The sequence below is a fragment of the Nomia melanderi genome, chromosome 8, assembly GCF_051020985.1.
Source record: "Nomia melanderi isolate GNS246 chromosome 8, iyNomMela1, whole genome shotgun sequence".
In the NCBI taxonomy this organism is placed as follows: Eukaryota; Metazoa; Arthropoda; class Insecta; order Hymenoptera; family Halictidae; genus Nomia; species Nomia melanderi.
Genome location: NC_135006.1, coordinates 18,430,887 through 18,453,774, shown reverse-complemented (window position 1 = coordinate 18,453,774; position 22,888 = coordinate 18,430,887). Strand labels below are relative to the sequence as shown.

Below are 22,888 nucleotides of genomic sequence, written 5' to 3'. Positions count from 1 at the left end.
TTGAGACTCGATACTGGACTGCGATTGGGGCGGTAGTTTCACCTGGGTGATGTTCAAATTCGGATGCGAGAGTCGGTTCTTGCGACCTTGGGTCGGCTTCTTCAGCTGGTCGATCAGGTTCGGCTGCGAGAGACGGATGTAAGAAGTGGGCTGCCGATTCAGGTACCAGAGGTCCCGTCGAGAGTACGGCTCACATCAGAGGGTCGCTCCTTCTCTCAGACGACGGATGAAAATCGGTCGAACGTCCTCGAAGAACGAGGGCAGATCCAATTCCGCGGCGCGAGCTATTCCACCGTCCTTGCATTCCAGCCAGTAAGTGTCCATCAAGCCTTTACCCTGACAGAGATCGAGATCGTTAATGTTCTCCGTTGTTAACATTCACCGTTGGTACGCTTCGCTACCCCTGGTAAAAAGTATTAGATTTCAAAGAGACGCGTTACGCTCGTTTCACGCGTGACTCGAAAGTCGAGGAACTAGGTCGGATCGCGTCGAACGGAATACTTGTTGCCAGGGGTTGTATGTTCCGTGTACCTTCACGTCCACCAAACCGCGGCGCTCTATCTTGAATCCCCCTACAGCGTCCAATGCCTTTTTCATCTCCAGGCTAATGTGTATTCGTAGCGCTACGAGCGAAGAAGGTTCAGTAACATTGCTTTCCAAGCTCCTAACGAAGATCGATTAAATCGTAAAGAGTCGACGGTGTGTACCTTCTCCGGTGGATTCCATGCGACTGGCCGTGTTCACGGTATCCCCGAAAAGACAGTACCGAGGCATTTTACTGCCAACGATCCCGGCGACGACGGGGCCCGTGTGCGCGCCACTTCGTATTTGAAGTCGTTCCCCCGGCCTCTTCGGCACTTGGAACACCGAGGATGCCGCCAGCAGATCCAACGCCATCGTCGCTATCTCGGAAACGTGTTTGTCCCCTGCGAGCAGGCACACGGAATTACACGTGTGCGCGACACCAAAAATACCTGTTTCTTTTTCTTTTTTCTTTACCGTTCCTAACTGGCAAGCCGGAAGCCACCATGTACGAGTCGCCGATGGTTTCGACCTTGTACACGTCGTAGCATTCGATGCGAGCATCGAAAAGTTTGTAAATCGAGTTCAGGAACGTGACGACCTGAAAGCGCGCGACGGTTTTAGGTTATGAACGGGGAGCGATTAAACTCTGCAAGTTAGCAATGAAATGGATTTACTTCGAGGGGTGTATTCTCGGCGGCGATCTCCGTGAAACCGACGATGTCGCTGAAGTAGACGGTCACTGCCTCGTAGTATTCGGCTGGAACCTTTTGTCGGACGAGAAAACAAACGTTTACGGTTCGTACAAGAGGCGCGAACTTTAACGCTTTACGTCCCGAAGGTAACTCGACAGCCTTAAACTATATCTGGTATAAAGATAGCAGTGCGAAGTAAGAAGAATATTGTTCAGGACGTAAAGGGTCAAGGAACTTGCCATCGGAGTACCTGTTGCGTTTGCTTCAACTGTTGGGCCACGCTAGGTGGTAACATTTGGAAGAGCAAGGTGTCGCTCTTCCCTTTCTCCTGCTTCAACTCCCGCGCTTTCTGCGCCAAATTCGCTGCGTACATCTGCAGAAAGATTCCCGCGTTGACGCGTATAATCCGAAGCAACGCTAGCCATCGAGGGACGCGAGTAATATCGCGAAAAGGTATCGCAATGTTTTCATCGCCGCGTTCAATCAATTCGACGCTAATAAATTCTCATTTATTTTCCTCGTTTCAACGAAGAACCGACAACGTGCGCGGGAATCGTGCGTCGTTTAGTTGGGACCCGATGCAAGAGGAAAGCACGTGTCGCTTAATTGGAGACGTCGATAAAGACGATAAAGGTGAGAATTACGCGATGACGGCTAAACGGAAATGGATTGATGGATCGGAGAAGGTTTTCGCTTACCTGTATAGTAGCTACCGCGTTACGCACGAGGATGATGATGATGGGGGAGACGACCAACACTAGAACGACTATAGCGATTCCGGCGACTTCCTTGTTGCTCGCGTCTTGCAGGGTGGAGTTCACGTAAGTCCTGTTCAAACGAAATAACAATCATCTCGAAACCGTCGCTATTCTCGCGAGCTCGGTGCTGCCCGGTCGGGAGCCGGCAACCGGCAACCGGCAACCGGCAACCGCAATTCCATTAGCAGGATTCACCTTATCATGTGACGTAGTTCCCGTTGTAGCTTCCGCAGTTCGTCCACGTAAGTCGCCATTGAATCGAAATAAGCGATCGCGTCGTCCACGCTCGGCTCCCTTTTCTGGTGCTTCAGGATCTCGTCTCTCCTACGGCACGCAAGCTAATTTTTAAGATGATCCGTCATTACAAACAAACTGCTAACAAATCGCGACTGTCACGAGTTGCCGTTTACAATGGTCGATCGTAATTCGCCATGATTATCTTTCTATAGAGAGATTCCTACTTGGATCGAGTCCAACCATTACACTCGAACCGATGATTACCAGTGATCGGTAATCTGCGGCCGGATTCGAGAGTCCGGAGATTTATTGTTCGTCCACCGGCGCGTGTTCATTGTATACCTGGATTTAATTCTGCTGTAGTCTGTCATGGAGCGGGTGAGGTCCGCGTAAAAGCGCTTCAGGGACGGCACGTATGTGAGGGAGCCGGTGAGGAGATCACGTCCGAGAGCTTCGTGGCGTACGTAGCTGACGTAATTGTCCGCCGATAGGATTCCGCGTCCGAAGTAATTGATTCCGTAGACGGAAGCGATGCCCAGGCTCTCGATGCTCCTCAGCAAATTTTTGAAAGCTATCAAATACCTGGAACGGAGACACGCATCGTCGTACCGCGGGGCTCTCGAGGGTATTTTCGAGATCGCTCGCCTACCTCCAAACACCGCTGTTGTCCGTTTCCTTGATTTGGTTGGTCAGGTGGTCCAGCATCGCCGCGTTCACGCTCGTGTACCACGCCATCACCTCGGTGATGCTGCTCTCCTCGGAGCTGATCTTCTGCCTGGGAAACGCGAAAGGAACTTCGTACTCTAGGGGCGTCGGGACGTCCTTTTGCCGCATCGGAACTAATCACGGCCCGAAAGTCTTTGAATCGGCGAGCTGTTCCGGGCTCGATCACCGTGGGAAAAGCCGTGATTCGATCGCGACGTTGCAGCGTCTCGCAGCGTTGCGCGGTGAATCGAAACGGTAAGATTTCTCCGATACGATAGCATTCTCCGCAACGATTCCATCGCGATACGATTGTAGGAAAGTTACGCGCCAGAAGAGAGGAAGGGAAAACGATGCGCGAGCTCGGTTAAATATGGAAAGACGCGGAGCGCATCCGGGGCAGGAACAGAATCAAAGTACCGGAAGAATACGAGGCGGAAACGTGCCGCGAGTTTCACGATATCGCGACGAGGTATACGGCCGAGTCGCACCGACAAAGGGTAAATGGAGCTTCTCCTAAGTGCATGGAAGGATCGTTGCGAAACGGCGGAGCGTGGAGAATCCGTCGCACGCCGTCGACGAAATTCGACCGTTTCCAGGGACGAGGAACGGCTCCAGCGGGGACGACGGCGAGTTTTAGCTAATCGTTGTATCGAGCCGGGAGCTTTTAGTCGAAGAGGCGCGATAGTTGCGCGGAGGGACAAAGAGGGAGCTGCGAAGGGTTGACAGGAGGGAGACGGCGGGGCGGAGGGGTCTAAAAATATTGTCAGCTGCTCCAAATGGGCGGTCACGCGCTCATGTGTGACAACCGCGTCCATTGCTCGTAAAGGTGGTTCGACAGAGAAGGCCGTCGATCGACACAGAGAAAAAAACAGCCACGATTTTCTTTTCGAAGGCGCTCGTTGCAAATCCGCGCGTGTTGGAATTTCTCACAGGATCCGCCGGCGCTGAGTGCATAGTCGCGAACATGCATAGTCATTCTATGAATTCTATAAATTCGGTTATTCGCCTGTTCGAAACGTCTATTTTCGGACCCCTAGTCTTCGAGATCCAAACGAACGAGCATCTAATCTTCCAGGGAAGACGTTTACCGGCCGATTTTCCGAGTTCGCCGCATCATGGCAACGACCGTAGACGAAGCCGTTCGCTTACCAGCCGCTTAGCGGTCGCGTCTAATCCAGCCTGGTCTTCCCCGGGCTGATAATAGTTGCTCGGAAGTTCCGATAGTACGGGGCAGGGTCGTCGCGCACCGTCTCGTTACGCGAAGTAGCCGTGTAAACGAATCTTGTTACGGCCATTAATATAATTGGTCCGAAACGAAACGGGCTGCGATCGCGGTGACTCATTAGATCGCTGAAAATAATCACGCTCGCATAACCACGCTAATTAATTCAGTCGACGGCCCGATCGATCGATCCTGCTCGCCACCCTGAAGATTAATAAAACATCGGTGCTTTCGTTTCATCTGCCACGCTAGAGTTAATACGCATCCGTGTCTCCTCGTCTCTCCCTCTCCCTCCCCCTCTCTCTCTCCGTCGCTCTGTCATTCTCTCGCTCTCGTCCCTTCTCACTCTTGTCAACCGAAGATAATATCTTCCCGTTGGAAGACGAAGAGGATTGTTAGCGGCTTGTTACCCGGTGCTCCCGCTGACAGAAACGCGTTCCGTCTGACATGCGGCCCGGTGTGTAATGGCCAACAGGCAAGAAACTACTAGGACATATCGCGTTATTCGATCGATGGAGAATTTTTCTTGCGCCAACGGAGGAAGCCCATTGTCTTTCATTCCGTGTACCGTCGAAGCGACGATCTAGGTCGTGGATGAAACTTTTAGGGTGGAATCGCTATATCGCGCATTCGCATTGGACCGAGCGTCTTCGAACTCTATCATCCCGTGTCTTAATTATGGTGCCTCGAGACTGTACGATCCGCGACGAAGATAGTTCCCGAAGCACTCGGCACGCGAGCCTCTCCCGATTGTCTTGTGCCGGCGCACTTCATCGGCGTATCGATTTATCGGGTATACCACCCCTGGCGAAAAAGTATTCGATCGAGGAAACTTGGCGTCCGTTCTAAAAATTCTCCGCGTGTCAGACGCGTGAAACGTTTTCATCGACGATAACCGAGAATCGAATGAAATATTCGTAAGAAAGCCCGGTAAAGAAAATATCGACGCGGAAGCATTCGATCATTCCCCGGGAAATGCTTCGGCAACTTCTACCGTCGTCCCCCTCGTTCGACTCATCAAAGTTTCTCTCTTACGATTTTCTTCGTTCGCCGATAGTTCTGTTTCGCGAGTGTCACGCGCCAATGTATCCTTCCGCGTTCAGCGAACCGTTATAACGTGGACATTAATTTTACCCTCTTAACGAGTTCAACCCTGCGAGGACTGACAGTGACTGCCAAACGAGACGGATTAGTCGTTTATTCGACTGAACGATAATCGTACGAAATCGTTGTTCCGTTATAAATAACCTAGCTGGAAAAGTTTCTTTGAACGTATCCATGACGACAGTTTCATCCGTTTTCAGGTTTCCATCGTTTCCTGGTTGGACCGAACGAAGAGCGTGGCTGTCGCGAGTGTTCCAGTGTCAACCTCTTTTTCCTACACCGGTGACTCGGAGGATTTCGGACAGGTGATCCTCGGCTCTGTTCTCTATCGAGTTTTTCGTCGCGTCACCGGTCTCGGGAAAACCGGCCGGCTGTTACGTATTTTTATAATCGATCGATATGTACCAAGACGATTGCGACACCGCCACGCTATTATAAAAGCGTGCCTCGGTGGCTCGGTGCCTCGACGCCTGTACGCGCCCCTCCATCTTTCGGGGCTCTCCGCCGCCGCTCTTAATCAGCCGCGACGACGTCGTCGCATTCACCGCCTCACGCTCGCGCCCTGTGCTTGTACAGTAGTGCTCCATCTATACGAACCAATCGAGGAATAAGATGGTTCTGATTATACGGGTCTATTAATTCCTCTTAGCAGGCTCTCTTCGCTCGTTTCTACGATAGAGCTGATATTTACGGCAGAGCCGATGCTGTCCGACGAATAGTTCTATTATTCGACAGGCACAGAAATTCGAAATCTTTGCGATCTCTTGGGAATTATTCGTCAAGTCGATTTCACGATACGCGAACCGAATCATAGAAAATTATTGAAGAGTTCGATAAATTTATTCTTGTAATTACAGTAAAAAAAAGACAGGAAGCTCGATTCGGTTGGTTGGTAGTTCCAGCGCGAGCACGCGTAATTGAATATACGGCGGCTTTTATTCCTCGTTTCTCTGTAGATTGCGATCAGTGTCGATGCGTAGAATAGCGTTATCTTGTTCCTTTAACGGCGAATCTTAGTCGCTTAGTTCCAAGTATCGCTGCGAAGCAACGATTCGACGGGATATTCCCGTTTATCCTCTATTTTCAGGCTCTCCGAGCGGTTTATTTTTGCGTACGCATGCGATATTAACCACCCCATATTGCTGCTCTTCCTACGCACCGCGGCACGGTATTTGAATCCGCGAATTTAATTTCCACTGAGTTGCGAAATTCCCGTTCTCTTTACGGATAAGGCGATGAAAGAGCTCCTCGGCGGAGAAAGACGAATCATCTCGTCCCTTGCGCTTTCATCTTTTATCATTTCCCATTTTTCATCGTGTCGGAATACTTCCAGTGGCGGTTCGCGAGGATTCGCGTTGGTGGGGCTGCCCCAATCGAACGAATGTATTTACGTACTATACAGTACGCAGGTATGCGATACAAAATATATGGTAGATTTTGAATGGGGTCAATTACGGAGAGATGCTCCACCTTTTAAAAATCTGTTACATTGCATGTACATGATATAAGAAATAGAAAATAAATCGGAAAACATACATGTTCGACAATCTAAATATAATCGGACCTAACTTTCATTTTTCATTCTAGAGCCCGTTAGCAGTCGGTAAAGAGCTGTTTTCGCTTAGGGGATCGTTGGGCCGGTCGTGCGTCCGTGCGACAGTCGGCGGATAAAATTCAGCCAGCTAATTGATTGAAAAAGACCCCAGAGACGTGGTACGGTTTCCCGTAAAGGCAGCGTAGAAAATTGATCCCCGACGTGTGTGCTTTGAAAGAATCGGTTCGAGGAATTCCCGGCGCATTAATCGAGTGGGAAAGGCACGCGGAAAGGGAGAATTCTCCGCTTCGGGGCTGAATGGAAATTCAACAAGTGTCGGAACGGAAGGCTCGAGGGAATAGAGGCCACCGGCGTAACTTTCCGTACGACATTGCACCCGCAAAGGGTGGCGTTACAATTACTCGCCGCGTAAACGCGCTACTCCGCTACTTTCATTACTTTTCGACCGTCTTATCTCTCCGTTCATCGAGCAATTATAATTCCCTTTATTCGCGTCGCTCGCTGTTCGCTCCTATTTTTCATATCGGGTCGGCTCCGTTTATCGTTTAACGTTTCGCTGCTGGTTCGTTTTGTTAATCGATCCAGCTCGCGTTTTCGTATTTCTTTTGGTCCCGAAAGATTCCCAGTTAGCTGCATTGCGACGTAACGTTACGAATAACGATAACTTCGGTTTGCAGTTGGGAAACGAGTTCCAGTTGAACGAGCGTTCAAATTCTATATAGAACTACGCGAAACGCCGAAGGAAGAGGGATCACGGAGGAGGGTCTCGAAAGGCGATTCGTCGCGCAGGTGTGACGGAACGTCTAAAAAACATGCACACGTGCAACGAACGAGCGGATCGATCGCGTCGAAAGTTTTTCCGGCGATCAAAGGGGAGGCGATCGTCAGGCACATGAAGGGATATCTGACGTCATTAACGGACTCGGCTCGTAGTAAAGAGACCTCGAGCATTCGCCGATCGATTCGTTACCTGAAATCCTCGAGGCGTGCTTGGAAGGCCTCTTTGCTGACCACGTCATAGGTTTGCGTCTTGCTCTCGTCCCTCGGCACCGAGACCAGGGGCCACGTAGTCATGTTGTGGAGTGCCTGATCGGTTATGGCGAACCTCTGCGTCAGGTTTGACCTTCAACAAGCGCGAGAGACCATGGCTAATTGGTTTTGCGTCGATAAACTCGCGACGGGGGCAACTTGATCATGCATTTCCCGGCTGTGCAATTTCCTCGCGCGGTTCTTTCTCTTTTTTCAGGTGCTCGCCTCGCGAGGGCTTCTAGCCTCCGATTCCCCCGGAACTTCCGAATAAAGAAATCAACCTGAACTCGCTGGCTACGAGAGAAAGGTAAACGAGTCGAATGATAAACTTTTCTTTTAGTTGGACGTTAGAAAGGGCCTCTAACGTCGCTACCCTATTACGTAATGTTCTATGATCCGCGTACGTATCTCGTAAGGTAAGCTCGACTCTTGCACGAAAAATACAACATAATGACGATATTAATACTAATTACAATGTTCGACAGAATAGTCTGTTCCTCGAAGAGCGCCACGTTTCGTGCAACTCTGATTACGATCGCGAACCTTGAGTCCAGAAGCGTCGAGGATTACCGATCGTCACTGACCGCGAGCCGAATGCGTGGACATCTAGCGTCGATTCGACGTCGGAAAATTGGTGATACTCTCCTCGGAAATGGAAGGATCCCCGCCTGAACCACGAGCGAGTCGAACTGATCTCGTATTCCGGTACGCGACCCTTTCATTGAAATACTAGAACCATGGTATTGGTATTCGAGCGCACTTTGATTAGGGAACAGCCCCGGCCGGCCATATCTGTTTTCATTGTCTTGATCGGTAAAGGGTTCCTCCTCTCTCTCTCTCTCTAACTTCCAGCCTCCCAAAGAATCGCTTTAATCACTGAGTCACGTATACCGGGGAGATCAAGAGCGACAGTACGGGGACGTTTCACGGATTCGTGGGCGGCGGGTAAGCGACTGGTAAAGCCCCCGTTCGGCAAATACCTGAGGGTGCTGCCGTTGGTGTAAATGAAGAACGCAACCTCGGATCTTTCGAGCTGCATCCGCGTCACCACTTTCCCCAAGTCCGTGGCTATCGTCACCTGGAATCAGATGATAAATTTGCTCAAACCATTATTTGCTTTTCCATTGTCTCTTTGGAAGCTTCGAAGTCGCTTCCAACGAAACGTTTCGCGAATGACAGTAGCATTAGTTCTTTAACTTTGATTAAATCGAAAACAAAGTGTTTTAATTTTCATCGAATCGGCCGATTTAGCGTAAAGTTCGTTGGTTACCGGTAGGAAGTGAATTTTCGATTTACTGGATTTGCCGGCGGAACGTCCTAGTTTTCCGATTATAATATTTCACGTTCCTTTTCTGAATGTGGGCTGCAGGCACAGGCCGTTCTCGATCGATGTTAGTTGATAAGGCCATCACGAGAGATAGGGTGTGTATTAATAGCGGATTCCTTCGATTCGCGGCGGGATATCTTCCACGATGTTAGCCGTTACTCTCGAAACGATTCCGTTTCGAAATGGTTCGAACGTATCGCATGTTCGACGAGTCGACGCGACGCTTTGCACAGTTAATGGCCGGCGTTGTTCTCGACTTGGCCGGAACTCTCGAAAGGGGGATGAAACTAATTCGCAAGTGGTCGGAAGGACAAAGTGGACAGCAAGTGTGCTTCGATTCACGAGTACTTGAATGGTTCTCATCGAAAGATGGTCCAACCGTTTAACGCTAGGACTACAGACCAGCCATGATCGACTTCCCTCATTTTTTCATAGCATCTCTTAGAGGCAAGTGCATCTGTCGAGATGTTATCTTTTCTATAATTACGAAAGAAGATCTCAGGAATGGATAACAACTTGACCGATCTGGCAGTTCTAGCGTTAGTCCCTCGCCGTTTGACTTATAACCTTGTAACGCATATAATTTCATTGCTATTAATATCGTTATCGATGTTTCAATGATTGTTGTTGTCATTGCGATTGGTACGATTGTCATCGATGCGCGCAATTATTGTGTGAAGGTGAATCGTTGGAGCGTCTCGCCATCCGCCTTCGACTCCACTTGAAACGCACCGACGTTAACACACCGGCGACCGCTCCAGCGTTTCGTCCTCATAATGTATTCCGATAATTATAGATCGCTCGGCACGGCAGCACGTGCGAGAAGCGCGCGAGAGACGGGAGAGAATGTTGTCTCGCCGCTCCTCGTTCTTTTTATATTTCACAGCGGTTTAGAAAAGAAGCGCTTGTTCCGTCTAAAGAAATATTCATCAAAGGAAGTTCGCTGTCAGTTGTTGCCCTCGCGTGTTGCCCGCTTGCCGAACATCGAAACTTTCAATTTTTAAGGTCTCAAACGGTTAATTCGCGCGGTGTCGGCGAATCTCCGAGCGATAAACGTGTCCCAACGAACTTCGTAACGGAACCCGAAGCGTTGTTTCGCCAGTCCTTGGACCGATGCCCCATAAAAGCCTCGGACACCGAACGTGCAAGGATTTTCGCGAACGTTGCGCGTCCGTGAAAGCGACCGGATGAAATTCGAGTGAAGCGGCAGGTGTCAGTTTTACGCGTCTGACCCGGTGACGCTTTATTCACTGCGAGGGAATTAATCGCGGCCATGCCTGGGCGTACGTACAGGCGTCTCGCGGGCGGTGCAACCAGAGTTAGACCCTATAGAAACTATAATCCCGTTACAAGCTCGGCACCATAGAATATTCGATCAAACCGAGATCAAGAGTTGGACAGGAATCAAGAGCCGACTTTCAGTCGTCCAGCGTGACGACGCCGCTAGTAGACGTTCGTCTGGTAGAGCCGTACAAGCGGAAACTCTTAAAAGCACGGGATGCTGGCCGGGTAACTAGAACGCGAACGCCAGGAAAATTCGTTAACCGTTTTACGTTCCTGCGGCCGTGTGTATCGTGATCGATTCAATATCGGCCCCCGGCTCCCTTTCAAAGGAAAATTAAATTAGCTGGCGGGGGTCGGGCCGAGCCGGACCGAGCCGGACCGAGCCGGCCCGGCGAACGGTTGAAACCCCGCGGAAGAATCTCAATAGTTTCTCCTATATAGATTTTTAATTGCGAAGGGCGTGGCGGGGCATCAACGCGCCGGTATAAAACACTCGACGCAACGAGAACGTCGAGAGCGACGAGCGCGTCGAGCGCGTCGACGGCAAACATCGTCCTCCCGGCCGGGGTTCGGCTTCAACGGCTTTTAGGCCGTGCTCCTGCGAGCCGATGGACGCTACGACGGACGTTGCAGTAGAGAATGGAAATACAGAACCGAGGAACAAGCTTCCCTAGGTCCAAATTCAAAGATGCCATTCCGAATCTCGCATGTAAACGTATATTCGTTTTTCAAGGTATATCCATGGTATCTATCGAAAAGTAAAATTCTATGTCGTCCATCTTATTCTGGCGAACACTCGATGTACACCGAGGTGAAAAAGCGACTGGGCAACCAGCAACCCCGGTTAACGACGTCCGTTGTTTCAACGCTCGCGCGACCACGGCCTTTACGGTTCGCTTCATCTTCTTCTTTTTATTCCGGAGTTCCTTGCGCGTCGATAACTTACATTTAATAACTGCGCGTTCCCCACGGGTAACGCCAATTCCCCCGGGTACACCGGTGGAGAGTGTATTTACTCGTTCCGCGGGGATAATACACGGTGTTCCATTTTAATATCCCCGAGCGAACATCCCGAGGAGCATCAGAGAAAATGTGTCCCCGGGAAAGTTGTTCGACATCGAGGAGAACTGGTGTTGTGCTCGCTTTTATTATATACCCTACGATCACCTTCGAAACTCCTGGAAAACTGGACGGAACGCGCGAGTGGGCGATGCTTCCAATTCGAATCGCCTCGTATATATCGAATTATACGATATTAATATTGAGTAGAAATGTGATGAAGCCATTAATAGTCGATTATTGCCTTGATAAACGAATTTAACAAAGTCCATTACCTTTCCTGTCACAGCTGAGAACTCAGCCGAGCCAAAAAACTTGTTCGGGATAACAGCGACATGGAAAAAGGAAAATTGTGGATCGAAAGGGCGAAAAGGGAACGAGAAACGAGGAGGATCGAGATCATTCTTCCCGCCCTGGGTGGGTGGCACGCCGCGCTGCTCGACCAACAAGTAACTCGACGCCGAACAGCCGCTACTCGAGGCTGCGCAACCCTGTTTTCATGTATTTCGATCTGGTTTATCGACATCGACTTGTACCGAGGTAACGTCGTCGCGTTCATTCGATCCGCGATCGCTCCGTTTCGCTATGGAAATTTTTTCGACCGCGAACCTAGCTAGAATTAAGGGACGTTAATCCTCTTTGCTTTGCCCCATTCCCTGTGTCGCTTACGTTAACGATCGGCCCTTTGTTGACAGACCGTTAAGCGTTGAACGGTGACCCGAGTCTCGACGTCGAACCAACTCTAGCGACTGCATTCCGTTCTGTTTTGTGTTTCTCTGACACGAGCGAACAAGAGAGAGAGAGAGAGGGCGAGTATACCGTTTAACGCGTCCACTGGCACAAAGGTCACCGACGACCGTTTCCGAATTATTCGAGATTAAAAATGAATTAAAAACATATTTTGACAGATTTTGACTCATCGAAACAAAAAGCTGACGCGGCATCGAACAAGCAACAATTGTTCGTATCTATTCTGGCCGGGAAAGAATAATATGATACGCAAAACGGTAGAGTTTGTTGTAGCGGTCGACGTGTTAGCCCTGGTGTTGATTGAAAATCCAGCTATTCGCGTGGTTCGATCGTTGCTAGGAACAATGCGATCTCGGCGCGAGGAAACATTGTAAAGAAATTGACGCGCGCGGAACAATGCGGGCTCTCTTTTGTCGATGACCAATGTATCGCGCAACGATGGAATTGGTTATTACCGAAGCGTTCGCGCCGCGATACGAAATATTGTCGGGCGCAGGAACATGTATCCCGGCTTCTATGGCCGCTGTGACGCACGGCTGTAACGATATTTTATCTGACCTTAACGCGGTCATCCTTGGCACTCGTGGATCAGTTAACGATCCGATTTTCCCCGTCCGAAATGACCGATAACGCGCGAAAATCGCATCGATACGATCCACTTTGAGCGTAACACCGTTGTTCGCTACATATTTCTACGGCTCGATCCGCGACGAGCTGGAATTCCAATGTCTACCGTGACGCACGAATGGAATTATTCTTTATCTAGTCCTAATGCGATCATTCTTGACACATGTGGATCAGTCGAGACGATTCGGTTTCTCCGTTCATTTAAAACGAACCTCCAACTTTTCTATCTTTATTTTCTGCGAGTAACGAATAAGTGGACTAGTTAACGCTTCGCGGGCAAGGGTTTTCTCAAGTATTCGTTTAGGATTACGTTAGGTTGATATCTTCGTTACTATGAAAATAACGACATTCGTCCTCGGAGGGTTAAATAGAAATCGACCGTTTCTTTCGCGTTGCGATCGTCATCTGGTTTTCTTCGACGTTTCATCGAAAGCTCGATGGAGCTCATTATCGAAGCTGCATGGTAATTCGACGCCGTGTCGAATCATGCAACTCCGGGAACAATATTCAATGTCGGACGCACGGCTTTCGCCATATCAACGCCGTTTCGATATTGATTGTAAAGCCATTAATACAAAGAATCAACGAAATACGGGAAAGGTAAATAGAAGCGCGAGCGTGGACGTTTAAAGCGAATGAATTTCACGATAAACTACGGCTATCGATAGTCCGGCTGACATAAAGTGACCTATCCGCGTAAGGCGACCGAAACGCCTCTAATTTCCAATAATTGCGGCCTCTTAACGTTTCGTTTCTGCGAAATTCAATCCGCGTGTTAAATGTTTCTTAGAAACAGACCGCTGTCGCGTCAAAGTATCTGTGACTGGTAGTCCCGCGTTATTTATCGCGCATTTCGGATATCGACGTATAATCGCAATATTTCGAATCGTCTACAAGCAGTCGGAGCACAGCGTAATTTAATGTACGATAGACGTAATTGGCAGTCGTTCCTATTTATCATTGTTACGAAAGATCGAGCGATAAGGAAAAGCATGTTTCCGAGAGGGACCTTGTAAAAAGAAGCGCGCGTCAATGGGACTGTCCGGTCACTAATCGGTAATCGGTTCGGGCGCGCATGATAAATAACTGAACAACAAACTGTTGAGCGCGCCCTTTTGGCGCGATAAAAATTTCACGTGTCCGAGGCCGTGGGAGGCAGGTCGGGCACGCATTAAAGGAGGTATCGGGCTGGAAAATGAAGAGCCGAGGTCAGCCCAGAAAAGGGCTGTCAGTTGATACGAATTTATCGATAATTTTCATCTACCCTGAGCCGGAGCGAGCCGTGCCTTTCTTAAAAGGGAGTAATATCCCGAATAAATTGCCACCGGAGGGGGAATAATGAAACAGCGTGCCGCGTCCCGAACCAAACCGCTGTTGAAAACGTCCGACTCCTTACAGTTCCGTCCCTCGATGTTTACGCTGAGAAATTTCCGCGAAAGAGACCCGTGGAAAGTACAGTAGCGATCTATGGACTCCTTAATCTCCTACTTAACGCGCCGCGTCGCGATCGAGGATTTTCCGAAATATTCGAAACCTTTGGCGAAGGAAGAGAAATATATATATATATATATGTACATGAGGGTACTTTCGGCACGGAGATGCCCATACTTCAACGGTCGACGAGAATTCAAATTGCAAAGGAGGAAACATCGCGGTAGTCGTTGAGCCGTCTCCCCAAGAATTACTCTAGTCGTTTATTTAATATCGATGCGATCCGCTCCGATAAACGGCGGTTAACGATCCTGATACGCTGGATCGACGCATCGAATCGAGCCGTACCGTAATTCCTGTCGAAGGGGAAATCGCTTTTCCCGGCAGCGATCGCAGCTACAAATCATAGAACAGAGGCGATCCGTTATCGTGATCTGTGCGTTGTGTGCGTAGGACAATCGAAGAAACGTACCCGCTCCGCGAGTCGATCGAACGAGCAGACGGCTCGCGTAGGCGTGGTGGATGTTTACTCGTCCGTTCGTTCGTTACTTTTAGACGGTTCGTCGATCGATTGCCGCTGAATTATACGAGTCCGACCTAATTACACCGGCTCGCATAATTACGCGTACGTCGCGGAAGAATACACGCCGTTGAAAGGGAAGCGTCGCCCGTGTGCTTCCACGTATCGCTGGATCGCTCGACGATTCGGAAATTCGGCTGACCGATCGGTAGACGAGATCCATTGACGCAAACGAATTCGATACGACGCGATAAGACGCGGAGCTTAACGCGCCGTGTTCGCGAACGTTTATCGCATTTAGAAGTTTATTCTAGCGTTAACATGCTCGACGAAATATGCTCCAATTACTCGGAGTCGAATGATTTTCCTCGAATTAGCTGTTTACCGACGATCGTAATCGATCACCGTTTCGTTCGCAGGATCGGTGAGCTGGCCAGCCAGCTAGCTAAGCGATCAAGATGTTTCACCGTTTACCTGGGTCTCGATGTCGGAGACCTCCTGCCGATAAATCAGGATATCGTGCAGCGTGTTAGCAGTCTGAACGATCAGCGCCAGGATGGGGATGAACGGTAGCACCAGCATTTGCAACAACTGAATACGGCGGCCCCGCCGGTGCGCGGGGTCGGTTGCACGTGCCCAACAAGATCTTTTCCGGTTGTTCTTCGTCGCCGAGACGTCGTCGGACGACAGACTCCTCACCGAGCTCACTTCCGCCACGCACGAGCCATTACGGGGTGACATGCTGAAACCAATTTCACCGTTCTTCTCAATCTCCGACGGAGCTGCAGCCTCTTTCGACGCTAGAACGACCGAACCATCGACGAACATAATGTTTTTATAGAAATTCTCAAGGGAAACAATTTCCCAATCGTTTCGATCCGTTCGGTAGTTCTAGCGTCAACTTGGTACTTCTAGTATTAATTAGTCTTTCTTTCGATGCAGCACGGAAAACAACAACTCTCGTCCGTTTCGACCTGGACTCTGAGCAGCCCTTGAATCGCAGTTGCCTCTGAATCACGGACAACCACGTTCGAAGGTGTATTTTATAGGAAAATCGGTAAGTAAGAGACTAAACAGATGCAGACATTGTCGCCTGACAATCGACGATTCTATCGGAAAAGATTCGAATACGCGTTGTTCCACGTTGGACCGCGATTTACCGCGAAATCAAAGGAGAAGTCTCACTTGTTTCACCGTATTCGTCTCTAATTGTAAGTTCCAAACGAAATTCTTCGCAAAATCGAACTGTTCGCAGGCGCAGAACGAGAGAGAGAGAGAGAGAGGGAGCGAGCTAGTCGTCGAAGACGTCCATGCGTATGCGATACGCGCGTGCAGCCGCGCAAACCAGGGCAAGCATTGTAATTAAGCTGTGCGAGCTATTTTACACTTAACTATATTAAGAGGAGACTATTTACGGTCAACTGGACGGCATACAGGGGTCATTCCTTGAGCGATCGCAAGCTGGGCACACATGTAATCGGTGCGGCGAACGATCCACGAACTGACGAATCTATGCCGAGAACCGAACCGACGGTCCACATGCTTCCGCGCCTCGTGCTTCAACCTGGCATTCTATTTCGAGGGTTCTTCCTTTTCCTCGGCCAATCTGGTTTCGCCGATTTTCAACGCGCGCAGCGAATTGATGCTTGTTTTCTAACGAATATAGCATAGCATTACCGAGACTTCGATCGACTTTGACAGCAGCTCGCGTGCCACTGTACGGACCAAACCGCTTCGGTATCCTCGACGCTATCGATAGATCCTACCGGCTACCTTGTAAGAGAAAATCAAACGCGCTCGAAGAGCTGGCACCCCGTTGAATAGCACCTGATTGGAACGAGTACGCGTTCAGACGCAAATTAGTGAGTCCGTTCCTTGCCCGCATGGACCTTTTCCTCGCTTCCGTCCACGAAGAACGCGACTATTTCTCGGATCTATTCGGTTCGTTTGCAGATAGGAAAGGAAACCAGCGGAAAATGAACTGAGAAAAACTAGAAACCGACGAATGAACCGAATTCTTTAGCTTAGCCATCGAATGACCTAGCAGTACGTCCGCGAGTTTTCTCCCTAGTTCATTCCTAGTTTCCACAGCTGTGTATCCGGGGTCGCAACGATACTTGCTCGGGTAAGAGGGAGTCGCCGAATGTACCTTGCGATCCAATTAATCGGCACAATCGGAAGGCAAGCCGCGCCGCTTCAACTTCCGGCAGAAGGCGAGACATTGCCCGCAGCCGGCTTCCGCGAACCGGGGAAGAATAAAGTGACGTTCGTTGATGTTCCAGGCAATAATCTCGGTGGCGACCAAGTTTCCGGCGGCGGTCGCTCGTTCCCGGTCCGAACAATACCCCGGCTTTCTTCTTCCCGGCACGCACGCCGCGCGAGGGAAACCCGGTTTCCCCCGGCGAGGAAACTTCTCGTCCCACCTGTTATTCTATCGCTCGCGTTTACTCTAATTTCTTCGGGAAACCACCACCTCTGGCCCGAGCTAACTAACATTCGGAAAGACAACTGCCAGTTTCTCGGGAAAAGACTCGCACGTTGTATCAAAGTACCACGACGCTTTCGATTGGCTAGCGATTTTCAGCAATTTTCATGAAGGAGATTGTAGACTCGATCGTGTCCTTTCCTCTTCAAAGTATCACCGCCGTTCCTATCGGTAGATTGTCACGAGGAACGCGCGTTTAGCTTTCGACGGCGCGACTACCGAGTAATCGGGGTAAAAGTTGCAAGATAAACGTTCAAACTTTGCTCGTCTGGGAATTCTAGTACGAAAATATGAAAAAGTAGTAATTCACGAGAAGAATACGGTCGGATACGGATAATCGTTTGCGCGAGTATGCCCAGCTGCGTCCGAAATTCTGATTAACGAGTTATTATTCCGTTGCAGAAGGGGTCGTGGACACGTGCCGATACTTCCAAGAGGGGAAGCAGAGGAAAACTAAGGATGGAACCTAATGGGCGCGCGGTGTGCATTAACGCAGCCCAGTGGACGATGGTATCGCGCGACACGAGTGTGTTGACAGAGCCGCGGGCTCCCGAGGGGTCCGGGAAAAGTCAAATTCATTTGTGCGCCGGTGACGGAGGGGCTCGATAAGGAGAAGAGGGAGGTTCGATCGACCGTGGTGGAGGAACGGAGCCCCGAAATGAAGTCTCGAAGAGGACGTCGTGCCCCTGCGTACACTCGATTCCATCGAATGTATGACTACATCTTTCTTAATCGCCGCGGGCCGGTCGTTCGCTGTCGCTCGAAAGACGGAGCCTCATTTCCGATCCACGATAAACTTTCTTCCCCATTCGTTGGAGACTAATCTGCTGCCCGGCATTGTATCTTGATACCTGACGCTTCGTCTATCGAGAATTCCTTTCGAGAATAACGTAGCAATTCCACGGATCTATGGGCATTTTCCTGTCGCGTCGTTAACCCTCCTCCAAACGAAGAAGCCGAATCGCGAGTCGATTCGACTGCTCGGTAGTTCTACCGTTAAAGGCCCGTCGAGGGTCTTGTTTCTCCGTGATTTGTCATTTTTATTGGAAAATGATACGACGATGCGGTGAAACGGCGAAAGTGTTTGCTCATTGAATCGAGCGGGCTGTAACGAGCAGGTTAGAAATAACCGTGCCGATAAATAGCGAATTCGCGTGAAAAATGAACGCGGCGAAAAAAAGAGGAAAGCTGATGGATTAAACTGGCATTCTTTCTCCAGGGCTCTTCTCCCGTGCAACGCCGAGTGTCTGCACGCGTGGTCATGTTTTTCGCCCCCGGTACCGGGTTGTTGTGTGTTCGACCGTCGGAATAACGGCGCGCGAAGCCCGTAACAGCAATTAATGGAACCGCAGAGAAGGTAGTACGCCGGCAGCAGCCTGTCCCTCGGCTGTCCCGTGCTTGCGGCAAGAGGCGATGCGCCATTAGATTATGCGTCACCGCTATAGCGGTTTATGAGCAATACGACTGTACACGGTACAGAGGGAATCCACGTCGTTCCGCGGAATCGCGTTAACGCTCCATTCCCGAGGCCGCGGCCTCGTGCATCCTACCGGGCGACCTGTGCGCGCCAGTGTCCCTCGAAATTCCACGTTAGAGGACTCTCGATAAGTGGAAGTTACTCTCGAATCGAGAATAACCGATTCAACGACTAAACGCCTTCCGTCTTCCGAAAAGAAGACATCCCGCCGTCGAGGAAGAACCAAGTCTAAACTCTCGGTAAGAGAACGCCCCCGGCGAGTTGGCAAGCAACGATGATCCATTTGAATCTTTTTAGCCCCTGGAAGCTGAGAAGACGGATGATATCTTCGGCAAGCAGCCGCGCGATCCCTTCGAGCCCCCGAGTCTCGGAGAGCAGGAGCACGGCAGCGCGAGATCGGTGGGAAATTAATAGGCAAGATGTCTTTAGGAATTTAGCGACAGGAATCGAGATAACCGTATCGAGGAGGGTCGCGTTGATCGCGGTAGACGTTTTTGCTTAATCCGAGCCAGCCTGTAAGCTCGGTGACCGCTGAAAAGTCATGAATCGAGCGAACACCCCTGCCTGGCGGGAGCCTCGGAGACGAACCGCCACGAGGAGAGCCACGGAGAGAGGAGACCCGTGGAAACCTCCGTGGCGGCGAAAACGCGGGAGCACAGGCTCGGCCAGGTGGCCGCGGACGCATCGGATGCAGCCGATTATCGCATGCAAACGCGGTTATACTCGCTCGTTCTGTATGGTGAGCATGACTGCAAGGGGCCAGCACGGTGTCCACCCTCGCCGCGCGCCGCGCGCCGCGCCGCGCCGCGCCGCGATCTCTCGCGATTCGATGGATCCGACTTCGGGCCTGAATGGCTTAGGCACAGCCGGGCGTATTATCTCATAGAGGAGGCTGCTCTCTCTGTCCATTCAGTCTCGATATAAAGGTACGCGGGGAAGGGGCCGCCATAAAACCATCTCAATGGCGAACACGACTACAAATAATCGACCGACTGCAATGTTACAGACGAGCACGGCGTGTGTGTCCGCGCGACGCACTCGCTGCCATCGCCGATTCGAATCATGCTACCGGAACGAACGCTGCTCTTTCTTTCCGATTTCGGAGCCCTCGGTTCCCCGCCGGTCGGGACACTGCGCGTTCTTCGGGAGACGAGCCCCGGAACGGCACGGGTCGCTCGTTTTCTTCAGAATTTTAATTGGTCGCGTGCAACCGCATTGGCGAATAGCAAATTAGTGTCGAAAACGCGATGAGACCAAATTAGACGCATTCCTTTCGGGGCTCATCTCCCGAGCGACGCGCAGTGCATTTATAGCGGAGCCGCGGTACTCGACGAGAGCGACGATGAGAGCGACGATGAGAGCGACGCGTACGAGTACCCGGCAGAAACGCGCTCGTTTTCTAATGGAACCGTAATCGATCGAACAATACGTTTTCACTGTGTCTTTGGAAAGTCAAAGTTGAAATAATCGAAGCCACGCGACTGTTGATTTAGATATCCTAAAGCTACAGGTTTCCCATAAATTTGTATTTCTTTTCAGAAACATTCGACAACCTGTTGCGATTCCTGCAATTCAACGGCGATCGTCCATCGAACCGAAGACCACGGAAATTTCTTGGAGAATCCGATAGTCGCAGCACCTGCTTTTAAAGCACAACGTACAAGCAAAGTTGGTTCGGTGGACGCTGCCCCGAAGGAAAATTCAAGATCACCTGAGCCGAACTGGCTCTTCGCTAAAATCCCATTAGCCGCCCCGTAATTCGAGTCGAGTGTACCTAAGCGACTCTTAAATCTAATGCCTCTCGGAACAAAAAGTGGTCGTCGGTTGCTCGGGAGCACGTACACGCGTCGAACGCTGAAATCTAGCCGTTCTTATTCTTCGGAAGTGCCGAAACAACCGTAGAATAAAAACCACCCTTGTAAACTGTTAACCAGGAAGTTTTCTAAGCTTCGATCGCGTCGCGACATCTGTCCCGATATTAACGCTAGATTTACAGACATTTGTTGAACAGTTTATTTGAACGTTGATCGCGAATTGGCTCGTTTCGGAGTCCTCGTCGTTCGTCTCCGAGCACGTCCGCGTCCGATTTCACGGCAACAACGTTCGCCCGGTTAACAGGTTAAACGGTGAGCGCGTCTCGCGCGTGTGATTCTTCGCTGAACCGAGCTTATCGCTCGAACTACGGAGTAGCCGAAATAACTGGCAGCTGGCTCGCGGTTTCCCCTGTCGGATTTCTCGGTATTTTAATCAAACCAGAGTATACCTCCGAACGAGAATCGATTTATCGTATAATTTCCTCGAGAACACTTTTGTGATTTCCACAAGTGCAACAGGGGAAACCTCGGAGCCGTTCGCTGGAAGCGGTTCCGGTGAGTTCTAACTGAAATTCGATACCAACGGTGAAGAGAAGCGAAATCGGGAGAATTCGTTGGAACGTTTGCGAATTAAATTAGAAGGTAAATTGTCGCGTGGCAGGTGTCGCCCCAGGGTTCCGCGGTGCATGTCACCGAGTCGGAAGAGGGACCCCTCGGGTTTCCAGGATGGTCTCATGCGAGTGCAGCGGTGGCTCCGACGCGGAAGCGTGCTCAAGAAAAGTCTGCATGCTGGTGAAGAAGCGAGAAGCGGCGAGAGAGACCGGGGCCCGGCCGCGTTCGACCGGGCACGAACAATCGCGTAACGTCAATAGAGAAAATTGCTCTTACGCGCGTTTAAACGAGGACCACGAGAGACACGTGGTTGCAGTCACGAGGACGTTCCTGTCTCGCGAATAAACCTCTTCGTTCCTCTTTCTCCCTCTGCTCTCCTCTGCTCTCCTCTGCTCTTCTCTCGCGATGGCTCGGTCGCCCCTCTTTCTCTGTGTCTCCGTGTCTCTGTTTCTCCGTAGCCGCGCGCAGAGAGCCCGCTTCGCTCGTTCCCTTCCGTCTCTTTGCCTCCGGTATCAGCGTTCTCCGTGTCGCGCGACACGGAACACAGCCAACGGTTTTTTCCAATTATTTTTCGCTTTCCGAACGGACAGGATCGAACGGTTCCCCCGATCGTTGCTGATCTCCCTGGATGCGCTGTCCGCTTGCCCGCCGGCACTCCGATCGTCTGTCGAGAGTAAACTCGAAATAAAGATCCGTTAATTTATTAATGACTCCCTTGTTTGCAAGTCGACGCACAATGTTGGAGAAAAACGGCTCGGTTTCCCTCGTATCCGTTTGCGCGCGGAGCGACCGATAGGATGATCCAGAAACACGGGGTTGGGATCGAGAGACCGACGAACCAAGTCGAAAGAGCGAACAGGTGTTCCCGCATAGAATGCGCGGCCGCGTACTGACGCCGCGATCCAGGAACGTCGCCGTTGATACACGACAGACTCCTTCGACGCCCAATGCGCATCCACAACAACCCTACCCATCCCAACCCTCTTCCCTTCAATTTCGTTCGCTTTCTTCCTACTACCAGACACGCTTCGCGTTTCTGCTTCCTCTCCTCTTCTTCTTTTTCTGCTTCTGTTTCTTCTCCTTCTCCTCCTCCTCCTCCTCCTCCTCCTCCTCCTTCACCTCCTCCACCTTCTTCTTGTTCTAAAGTCGTGCGTTCCGTGCTTTATTCATTGTTCGCTTGCCAAAGCTCACCCTCGCGTGCAACGAACTTTGAGACATTTCATTTTACCGTGCACTTTTCATTTTTCATTATTTCTCCTTGGAATTGAAACAATTTTTCCCGAATTTCTTTTAGTATCTCTGACCACATTGGCTTCCCTCCATTCTGCGTTCCAAGATTTTTATTATAATTTTTATGTTTTTCGTAAGCTGCCTGTTGAACGAATTATTATTGTTACAAGAAATTATCGTCAAGTGTTTCGTGTAGTTTTGGAAATATACATGTCGACGAGAAGCGTTCACTCTTCGTATGTTTCTTAGCCACGTGAAAGCTTCCGCGATGATATCGATAGTACTTTGTTCTTATCAATAGTTTTCCGTTTTTGAGTGTAAAGTTCTATTGATACGACGCAAATCAATTTCGTGCGATTCCAGACCCTTTTTGCGCTGGGAAATTTCGGGTGCATCCGAGTAGACGCGGAACAAAATGTTTCGTGTGTATCGCGATGTCTTTTTG

The 22,888-nt window shown here is 50.4% G+C and overlaps 1 protein-coding gene and 2 long non-coding RNA genes across 5 annotated transcripts; 2 read left to right on the top strand and 1 right to left on the bottom strand.

Annotated features, from left to right (window-relative positions):
- Positions 1–185: 185 nt before the first annotated feature.
- Positions 186–22,167, bottom strand: LOC116427335 (uncharacterized). Of its 3 annotated transcripts, XM_031977561.2 has the most exons (15): positions 21,949–22,167; positions 21,490–21,877; positions 15,300–15,567; positions 8,808–8,905; positions 7,769–7,921; positions 2,862–2,987; positions 2,555–2,794; positions 2,171–2,299; positions 1,916–2,045; positions 1,468–1,590; positions 1,200–1,289; positions 1,000–1,123; positions 708–926; positions 532–623; positions 186–336 (listed from the first exon to the last, which is right to left on the bottom strand). In XM_031977561.2, the coding sequence occupies exons 3-15, from the start codon at positions 15,564–15,566 to the stop codon at positions 196–198; spliced, it is 1,932 nt and encodes a 643-aa protein (XP_031833421.1). In that variant the 5' UTR covers position 15,567; positions 21,490–21,877; positions 21,949–22,167; the 3' UTR covers positions 186–195. The 3 variants fall into 3 exon arrangements, with proteins under 3 accessions (XP_031833421.1, XP_031833422.1, XP_076226326.1); XM_031977562.2 differs by lacking the exons at positions 21,490–21,877; positions 21,949–22,167 and adding an exon at positions 16,011–16,718; XM_076370211.1 differs by lacking the exon at positions 15,300–15,567 and having other exon boundaries at positions 21,490–22,167.
- Positions 1,290–2,402, top strand: LOC116427338 (uncharacterized). Its single transcript, XR_004235061.2, has 3 exons — positions 1,290–1,363; positions 1,433–1,670; positions 1,750–2,402. It is a non-coding gene; the product is annotated as an uncharacterized LOC116427338 (long non-coding RNA).
- LOC143174830 (uncharacterized) lies at positions 15,802–21,532 on the top strand. Its single transcript, XR_012999229.1, has 6 exons — positions 15,802–15,882; positions 16,081–16,183; positions 17,713–18,021; positions 18,530–19,026; positions 19,085–19,201; positions 20,327–21,532. It is a non-coding gene; the product is annotated as an uncharacterized LOC143174830 (long non-coding RNA).
- Positions 22,168–22,888: the final 721 nt, after the last annotated feature.

What these genes read in the sequence shown, in the direction of transcription:
- LOC116427335 (XM_031977561.2), bottom strand. Translation starts at nt 15,566, where the DNA reads ATGTCACCCCGTAATGGCTCGTGCGTGGCGGAAGTGAGCTCGGTGAGG. An exon ending in GCACGCCTCGAGGATTTCAG is followed by an intron (nt 2,988 to 7,768) that starts GTAACGAATCGA and finishes CGCGTTTCCCAG; the next exon opens with GCAGAAGATCAGCTCCGAGG. An exon ending in GCGGTTTGGTGGACGTGAAG is followed by an intron (nt 337 to 531) that starts GTACACGGAACA and finishes GATCTCTGTCAG; the next exon opens with GGTAAAGGCTTGATGGACAC.